Below are 10,401 nucleotides of genomic sequence, written 5' to 3'. Positions count from 1 at the left end.
GAACAAGACCTGAGTACTTCTACTTTTACTCAAGAACAAGACCTGAGTACTTCTACTTTTACTGTAACAGAGTATTCCTACACTCTAGTACTTCTACTTTACTCAAGTACAAGATCTGAGTACTTCTACTTTTACTCACGTACAAGATCTGTGTACTTCTACTTTTACTACAAGATCTGAGTACTTCTACTTTTACTCAAGTACAAGATCTGAGTACTTCTACTTTTACTCACGTACAAGATCTGTGTACTTCTACTTTTACTACAAGATCTGAGTACTTCTACTTCTACTCAAGAACAAGACCTGAGTACTTCTACTTTTACTCAAGTACAATATCTGAGTACTTCTACTTCTACTCAAGTACAAGATCTGAGTACTTCTACTTTTACTCAAGTACAAGATCTGAATACTTCTACTTTTACTCAAGTACAAGATCTGAGTACTTCTACTTTTACTCAAGAACAAGACCTGAGTACTTCTACTTTTACTCACGTACAAGATCTGTGTACTTCTACTTTTACTACAAGATCTGAGTACTTCTACTTTTACTCAAGTACAAGATCTGAGTACTTCTACTTTTACTTAACTACAAGATCTGAGTACTTTTACTCAACTACAAGATCTGAGTACTTCCACCTAGTTTTTGGTGATACTTCTCCTTTACTGTATATTTTCTACTTTTTTTTTATCGCCGTTTTATTTCTATTTTGAGATGTTTAAATGTTGGAATTGTTTATTTCTACTTTTAATTTCTCGTATGTGAAATGCCTTGTTCTCATTGGGATCAATAAAGTACTCCTCATCTTAATTCAGAGTACATGTACTTTACTCTCGGCGTGCGCCCTCAAACCGTAAAAAGTTAAAGTGATGCCAGAAAACAATATTTCTGTTCCTCAAAAACTGTATTAATTTCTCCAGAAGTTCGTCGACAACTTCCAACTTCAGGGCTATATATTAAAATGGCTGGCCCGAAAGTGTCTCGAGGAATCATGTTGGCCCCTGGACGAATGCAGTTCCCTGGTGTACAGTATGGTACTACAATGATTCATCTAAGTAACAGAACTTAATACTACTTATATAATACTCTATTACCACAAATATGAGATTTTTTGAAAGCATATTTGCTCTCCTCTCTATTTACAAATGACCATATGTGGCTCAACAGGAAGTGACATCATGGGATTTACCGACACTGCACAGTATGGTATTACAGTTATTCAGTATAATATCTTAAGTACAATTTAAAGAACACTATTATCACCACACATTGTGTTAAAATAACTAGTTGTAATGTTTATGTTGCAGCAGCTTCAGTGGATAAGCCTCAGTTTAAAATGGCACTTTATGTTATCTGCTCACTGCGACATGTTGTTTTTTCTCTGTTGTTGTTGTTGCTGTCAACAAAATAATGTACTCATTCACTCAAATGAAAAATAAGCTACATACATATTTAGGATTGTAATGAAGGAGTGAATGAAACTTAAAATGATAGGTATGATGTACATATATATATGTCAGGGTTCATACACTTTCTCACCAATGACCTCTCCAGGACCTTTACCTAATTTTCCACGACCAAAAATTACTCTTTCTCAGCGGTACCACTGAAACATTTGTATTTTAACATGGTAAGCTGGAAAATAAGGTCTGCATATGAAACATGTCGTGCCTATCTAAAACAAATCAAATAGTAGGCTTGCTAGCTCCGACAGACTAAAGCACTGTGGACTAGAGGGCGTGACTGTAAAAAGTCTCTCACCAGCAAAATACCTCGACAGTTAAATGCCATTTTACGTTTCATTACTATACAGTATTTATTATCGTTATAGTATTGCTATTTCGGCAATTCGATAAAATATTAATTATATTTGATGCAACTTTAGTTACATTTCCATGACTTCTCCAGGTTTCCAATGACCGTAGGAACCCTGATATGTATCCTTGTTGACATGTTAGTTATGTCGTGTTCTCGGTTTGATCAAATGGGAAGTTACACCAAATGTTTTAATGTAATTCAGAAGCCGACATAAAAGGCCTCAAATGGGAAGTACTGGAACCGTCTTTTCCGGTTAGGTCGGAGATCTTGGGCTTAAACAGGTTGGTGACCACTGCTCTGCAGGAAGCGCTGCTTTGTTGTCTTACCGTTTGCCTGTAGTCCTGGATCATCTTGAGCTTCTCCTCCCCGCCCTTGTTCTCCTCCCGCTGCTCGATGCTGCTGATTATCCTCCAGGAGGCTCTTCGGGCCCCGATCACGTTCTTGTAGGCGACCGATAATAAGTTCCTCTCCTCGACTGTGAGCTCCACGTTCATCCCCGCCACGTTCTTCATCGACACCACCATCTCTGCTCAGAAAACACATGAGAAAAACGATTAAAATAATGTTTTAGAATCAGCGTTACATCGATAGAGAGCACCGAACAGACCAAGATCTGCTTTATTACCAAGTAGGTTTACACACACCAGGAATGTGCTGTAAAGTAACTAAGTAGATTTATTACAGTAATGTTCTGTAGTACACATTGGAGGTATGTGTACTTTATTTGAGTACTTCAATGTTTTGCCAATGTGTACTTTTCCTCCACTGCATGTATTTAATACCTTTAGTTACTTCACAGATGTGGATGAATGATGTGAAATATAACCAAGTGTTGAATCAGACTTTAGTTCCACCTGGAGTAAATCCACCAGCTACCCTGCAGTCTACAAAGTACTTCAGACTAGCTGCACCTTCACCAGCTACCCTGCAGTCTACAAAGTACTTCAGACTAGCTGCACCTCCACCAGCTACCCTGCAGTCTACAAAGTACTTCAGACTAGCTGCACCTCCTCCACCTACCCTGCAGTCTACAAAGTACTTCAGACTAGCTGCACCTTCACCAGCTACCCTGCAGTCTACAAAGTACTTCAGACTAGCTGCACCTTCACCAGCTACCCTGCAGTCTACAAAGGACTTCAGACTAGCTGCACCTTCACCAGCTACCCTGCAGTCTACAAAGTACTTCAGACTAGCTGCACCTTCACCAGCTACCCTGCAGTCTACAAAGGACTTCAGACTAGCTGCACCTTCACCAGCTACCCTGCAGTCTACAAAGTACTTCAGACTAGCTGCACCTTCACCAGCTACCCTGCAGTCTACAAAGTACTTCAGACTAGCTGCACCTCCACCAGCTACCCTGCAGTCTACAAAGTACTTCAGACTAGCTGCACCTTCACCAGCTACCCTGCAGTCTACAAAGGACTTCAGACTAGCTGCACCTCCACCAGCTACCCTGCAGTCTACAAAGTACTTCAGACTAGCTGCACCTCCATCCAGCCTACCCTGCAGTCTACAAAGTACTTCAGACTAGCTGCACCTTCACCAGCTACCCTGCAGTCTACAAAGTACTTCAGACTAGCTGCACCTTCACCAGCTACCCTGCAGTCTACAAAGTACTTCAGACTAGCTGCACCTTCACCAGCTACCCTGCAGTCTACAAAGTACTTCAGACTAGCTGCACCTTCACCAGCTACCCTGCAGTCTACAAAGGACTTCAGACTAGCTGCACCTTCACCAGCTACCCTGCAGTCTACAAAGTACTTCAGACTAGCTGCACCTTCACCAGCTACCCTGCAGTCTACAAAGTACTTCAGACTAGCTGCACCTTCACCAGCTACCCTGCAGTCTACAAAGTACTTCAGACTAGCTGCACCTCCACCAGCTACCCTGCAGTCTACAAAGTACTTCAGACTAGCTGCACCTTCACCAGCTACCCTGCAGTCTACAAAGGACTTCAGACTAGCTGCACCTTCACCAGCTACCCTGCAGTCTACAAAGGACTTCAGACTAGCTGCACCTTCACCAGCTACCCTGCAGTCTACAAAGTACTTCAGACTAGCTGCACCTTCACCAGCTTTGAGAACACTTTCATGATCAATCATTATAAAACATATATATATTATTCTGAGATGGACCAATCTGCACAACGAATACTTTTACTGTCTTTCACTATATTTAGATGAGAATACTTTTCTACTTTCACTTGAGGAACATTTTGAATGCTTTTACTGTAACAGAGTATTCCTACACTCTGGGACTTCTACTTGTACTCAAGTACAAGATCTGAGTACTTCTACTTTTACTCAAGTACACAATCTGAGTACTTCTACTTTTACTCAAGTCCAAGATCTGAGTACTTCTACTTTTACTCAAGCACCAGACCTGAGTACTTCTACTTTTCTCAAGTACACAATCTGAGTACTTCTACATTTACTAAAGTACAAGATCTGAGTACTTCTACTTTCACTCAAGTACAAGATCTGAGTACTTCTACTTTTACTCAAGTACAAGATCTGAGTACTTCTACTTTTACTCAACTACACAATCTGAGTACTTCTACTTTTACTAAAGTGCAAGATCTGAGTACTTCTACTTCTTACTCAAGTACAAGATCTGAGTACTTCTACTTTTACTCAAGAACAAGATCAGAGTACTTCTACTTTTACTCAAGTAAAGCTTTATAATAATTGCTGCTGGCTGTTGTCTCTTAGACAGTCTGTAAATAATGTGTAATATATACTTCCACTTGTAATTTTATCATCAGCTACTGGATTTGTATTTTTGTAAATCAGACTTCCAGCACACGTTAGTAATAAAAACATAAAATGAAGACACAAGTACACAACCATGGCTAAATAAATTAGAAGCCGCAGTCTAAAAGTGATATAAATACCTCATTCAAATTGTAAATTGTGTTTTTCGACTTTTATCTTTATTAAATATATTTTGGGTTAGTCCTTAATGCACGCTTTTAAATCGTGTGCCACTGTTATTATGTTTATGCCGATTTGTTTCCCACATCGTACCAGGGCTAAACCAAAAACACTTCAACGTTTAAATCTGGACTAGATTATTGCAAACACACAAAACTAAATATGTGTTTATTATGTCTAAACAAACATCTAATTGCTCCAATTTATAATAGTTCTTTCATAATTGATTTTCTAGATTATTGGTTTGGTCTGACAGTAGTAATCAAAATACATCCAAGCCAGAGTCTCAAAGTCCAACTGGATATCTCTAAATGTCTTTTTGTTGACAGTCCATAACCTAGAAACATTCACTTTTATTCATACAATTAGAGAAAAGCAGGAAATCTCCACATTTGAAGACCTGGAAACAGATGAAATATTGCATAAACCCGCCTAATGCCCAGCTCCACTATAGTCCCTAGTGACATTTGAATACAAATCGTTGTTAAATGTGGACGGAGGAATACAAAACAATCAAATAAACACAAGTACACAACCATGGCTACAAAAAACGAGTAGCAGCAATTTAAAATAACCAAGTGACATAAATACCATATTAAAATTGTAAATTGTGTGATTTCTACTTTTATCTTAATTAATATTATGAATATACAATGTGAATGTCCCCTCTGTGGGACGATTCTGACATATACTTTACAGTTAAGATGATATATCTTTTACACTACTTGAACATCACAGAATCAGTTTTAGTTAGTTAAAAAATAATAAGATTAAACACGTGTTAACAGTATGAATAGAAATAGAAATAAAGTGAGGTCAATTCTGGTCCGGAGAATGTACATTTATACAGATGTGTGCACGGTTAAATATACATTTAGGCATGGTTCTTAATTAATATTAATCTCTTTATCTTTGTGGTTACCATGTCAATTGGGATGAATGAAGGGATTCTGATTCTGAAGAACAAGAACAATTTATATTTATATCTTTAATATTTGTATGCATGCTTATGAATTAATATTATGAATCTATGTATTGTAATTCTGATTCTGGCTGCTTTCTCACAACTGGTACTGGATGTGTATTTTTGTAAATCTACTTTATTACCTTATTATTTAATATTGTATGCATGTTTCTTAATTAATAGGGTGTTCATTTCCCCCCTGTGGGACAAATACATGTATTCTCATTCTGACATACTCAGTTTATAATATTTAAGAGTTAAGAGGATATATCTTTTGCATTACTATTGTAAATTAAGTATTTTCTATTTTTATCTTCAATATGTTATGCATGCTTCCTAATTAATGCTATGAATATAAAATGTCCCCTCTGTATTCGTATTCTCAGTTTCTAATATGTGAGAGTTAAGAGGATATATCTTTTACATTTCTATTGTAAATTGTGTATTTTCTAAAGTTATCTTTAATATTTAATGCATGCTTCTTAATTAATGTGAATATAAAGCTATATTTGGCTCTTTACTGTTGCTGTAACCATGTAAATTGGGACGAATACATGTATTCTGGTTGAGAAGAACAACACCTTATATTATAACCTCTAGTATGTAATGCTTCTTGAGTAATATTGTGTATAAACAATGTCAATCTAGAGCTATTCTGATTGTGATTCTGCTCAATGGTGCAAAAAGGGAGGAACTCCTGACAGCTCACTCCGCCATTTTGTTGTGGCCCCCTCCGCTAACGTTAACCACCGTCCAATAGCTTGTTTATTTTTACCTCTAAAATAAAAACAACAACAACAACACAACCGTTACAATACCTTTCTTTTGTTTTAACGGCTGTCAGTTGAGGGGAAGAAAAAAAAACACGTTGCTAGGTAACAGTAGCTTCGTTACTCGTACACCTAGCTACGTTAGCCACCTAGCAGCTAATCGAGAAGCTAACTAAGCTCCGTGAACATGTCCCGTTTTCAAGCCGAGAATGAGACACCTTCTTACCGTCATATCGCTCCGCCATGCTCGGCAAGCTTCGCCTGGTAAACCATGTCCTCTCGCTCTCCCATCGTGTGTGTTGAGTGGCAACGGGACGAGTATTCAGTGGTTAAAATCTCGGCAGGGGTGTGTGTGTATGTATGTATGTGTATGTGTGTATGTGTGTGTGTGTCAGGTCTATCGGTACTTCCTCAGAAATGAACCGGGTCGATGAGTCGGTTGTTTCCGCCCCCACCGGCAGCGATGTGTGCTGGGATGGAGAGTAAAGATGGCGACCAGGTTTCATCCGAGCTGCACTAAACCAACGCACATGAACCACTGAGAAACCTCCCACTGCACTTTATTTTTTAATACAGTTATCACAATCTCAGCAAAGGTTATCAAGAGGAACACACACTAAATACACCTTTTGAGTTAGCTGGTGTAGTTTTTTTAGTTATGTATTATTTTTGTTCCTGTGATTTCTCTATAAAAGCCTTTAAAATATATGTTTTACAAACTCAAAGCTGTATTTAGTGTGTGTTTATTTTTTAATACAGTTATCAGAATCACAGCAAGCTTATCAAGAGGAACAGACACTAAATACACCTTTTAGTTTGCTGGATGTAGTGTTTTAATTATCGTTTAATTTTCGTTCATGTGAGTTCACACTAATAATAATATAATATAACTTTAATTTATATATCACTTAACCTAAGGTGTGCTTAACAAGAAACATATAAGGACCTAACATTAAGACATAAAACGGGGCAGACATGGAAGTGTTACATTGCAGGGGGGGGGGGGGGGTGAGTTATTGTTGGAAGGCTATGTTGAACAGATGAGTTTTCAGGGTTGATTTGAAGATGTTTCAGAGAAGGGGCGTTACAGATTTCACGACAGTGGAGGGATTTCCAGAGGGTGGGCTGGCAGCAACACTGAAGGCACAGTCCCGAAGGTTCAGAGGCGTGAATGGGGAATGGAGAGCAGGCCGGAGTCTGAGGATCAATGGTGCGGGACGGGATATATCGGGTGGAGTGAGAGATCTGTGAGGGACTGAGGGGAGAGGGCAGGGAGGGACTTGTAGGTGACGAGGAGGGTTGTAGGTGATGCAGGAACTTGACCGCGGAGCCAGTGGGGGTTGAGAGAGTGGGGGTGATGTGCTGCCAGTTGCTTGGTTGCTGGTGAGAACCCTGGCAGCTGAGTTCTGGTGTACTGGAGCCTGTCCAGGGTTTTGCTGGGAACCCCGGACAGGAGTCCGTTGCAGTAGTCCAACGGGAGGGTAATGAAACAATGAATGAGCTTCTCTGCAACAAAGTCGGAGAGTGATGGCCAGAGTCTGGATATGTTTCTGAGGTGGAAGAAGGCTGATTTTGACACTGTACTTGATGTGGTTCTGAAATGAAAGGGTTGAATCCAATACAACGCCAAGGTTGCGGACCTGAGGGACGGTTAGATGATGGACCATCGATGTTGAGGAGCAGATCTCCAACCTTCCCGAGCGTGCCTTTGGGGGCCACAAACCATGAGCTCAGTTGTATTCCTTTAAGTTTGAGTAGGTTGGTGGTCATCCAGGTTTCATGGAGGCAGTTGATTAGTGACTGAGGTGGAGATGGGCAGAGGGTTTTGTGCTGATGTACAGTTGGGTGTCGTCGGCGTAGGAGTTGGAAACAGAGACGTGGCTGCGGATGATATCACCAATCGGTAAGAATGTATCTGTGATAGAAGGGGGACCGAGCACCGAGCCTTGGTGGACTCCATGATTGACGGAAGCACAGGGCGATCTGCAGCCAGCGTGTGTGACGAACTGTGTCCGGCCCGAGAGGTATGAGTGGAAGAAGGAGAGGGCGGAGTCAGTGAGGCCAAGGAGTTCAGGCAGGCGGTGAGGAGGATATTATGGGAGATGGTGTCAAAGGCTGCAGAGAGGTCAAGGAGAATTAGTAACTATGATAAGTGTTTATGTTGTAATAACGTAATACATTTCATTTGTGGAAACAGTTATCTCAATCTCAGCAAGCGTATTGAAAGGAAGAGACACTAATTACACCTTTTGAGTTTGTAAATGTGGTGTATTTTCATGCGATTTCTCTTTATTTTTTGTGGTAATACATTTTAATATATTGTTATGACAATTCATCTTTTGTACTAACAACAAATGATTACATTATTAAGACGTGATTTCACTTAAACATGTTTTAATAAGATAAGATGTACTTTATTGATTCCAATTTGGGAAATGTTTGACAAGATTGTACTTTACGTACAGTACTTGCGTATATATGTTACTTCCCACCTCTAGAAAATGTTTACTGATATAAGATACGTTTAAAATGTTTTAGACGTTCAAAGGTATCATGGGATGTTTCAAATTATCACGGTATAGAACCTGAGAATGCCTTAATACAGAGGGAAATATTTATGATTTTTCCTTTATTTTGATCATCAATATGTCAAACAACGCTTTTAGAAAAATATCATAGCATGTGTTTTCACTGAAAATAGAAACAGACCATATTTAATTGCAGTTTTCTTTCTGGCTGCAGGATACAGTACGTGGCTTTTATAAGAGACTCTCATTGGATTTAGTACGCTGATGCACATTCTGATGAACTTGTTTGTGGACATTCCTACAGCAGATGGACGCGACCCAACTTCTAATAACCCAGGGTCACATGGATGGAAATAAATACTGCAGCGTGAATGAAAAAGATATTCAGAGCCTCCAGACTCCATTGAGGAAAACTGTAATTTAACGTTTGCAGAACACGAGTCTCTCCTCTGCCTCAACGTTGTGTTATTTTGTGACTTTAGTGATTAAAACGGTAAGTTTTGGATTCACCAAAGACACACAATAACACAACGTTTCTAACAGTATAAGGCAGCTGTAAACAAGTCACTTTTCAGGGTTGAATTACGTTTTTTTTTGTCAATGGAGTCTGATGGCTTTAAAGAGAGGATATAATGCCCCACCTTAAAAGACTGTTGTAGGTAATGGGGGGGAAGATATTCTAAATATAGCGTACACTTAAACTGATATTGACTTTATAGCCGTCTACAAAACATCAGTACAGCAGTATATTCTTTAGCTTCCTGTTAAAGGCAATACACTGACTATAGAGAAGTACCCTAAACAAAGACCACTTTAAAAACATCCAAACCAGAGGTGGGAAGTAACTAAGTACATTTACCCAGGTACTGTATTTAAGTACAATATGGAAGTACTTGTACTCTACTTGAGTATTTCCATGTTATGCTACTGTGTACTTTTCCTCCACTACATGTATTTAGTATCTTTAGTTACTTCACAGATCTGGATGAATGATGTGAAATATAATCAAGTGTTGAATCAGACTTTAGTTCCACCTGGAGTAAATCCACCAGCTACCCTGCAGTCTACAAAGTACTTCAGACTAGCTGCACCTCCACCAGCTACCCTGCAGTCTACAAAGTACTTCAGACTAGCTGCACCTTCACCAGCTACCCTGCAGTCTACAAAGTACTTCAGACTAGCTGCACCTTCACCAGCTACCCTGCAGTCTACAAAGTACTTCAGACTAGCTGCACCTTCACCAGCTACCCTGCAGTCTACAAAGTACTTCAGACTAGCTGCACCTTCACCAGCTACCCTGCAGTCTACAAAGTACTTCAGACTAGCTGCACCTTCACCAGCTACCCTGCAGTCTACAAAGTACTTCAGACTAGCTGCACCTTCACCAGCT

At 39.6% G+C, this 10,401-nt stretch overlaps 1 protein-coding gene across 1 annotated transcript in view; it reads right to left on the bottom strand.

Moving 5' to 3' along the window:
• The window catches only part of LOC117444313 (14-3-3 protein epsilon-like), a 16,381-nt gene extending 9,452 nt beyond the window's left edge, over positions 1-6,929 (bottom strand). Inside the window, 3 exon segments of the mRNA XM_034079974.2 lie at positions 2,143-2,342; positions 6,710-6,728; positions 6,730-6,929. Coding sequence (XP_033935865.1) covers positions 2,143-2,342; positions 6,710-6,728; positions 6,730-6,774 — 264 coding nt within the window. The 5' untranslated portion in view covers positions 6,775-6,929.
• Positions 6,930-10,401: the final 3,472 nt, after the last annotated feature.

The sequence above is a fragment of the Pseudochaenichthys georgianus genome, unplaced genomic scaffold (genome assembly GCF_902827115.2).
Source record: "Pseudochaenichthys georgianus unplaced genomic scaffold, fPseGeo1.2 scaffold_794_arrow_ctg1, whole genome shotgun sequence".
NCBI lineage: Eukaryota > Metazoa > Chordata > Actinopteri > Perciformes > Channichthyidae > Pseudochaenichthys > Pseudochaenichthys georgianus.
Note: the sequence above shows the minus strand (reverse complement) of the source record. Positions and strands in the feature narration are given on the sequence as shown.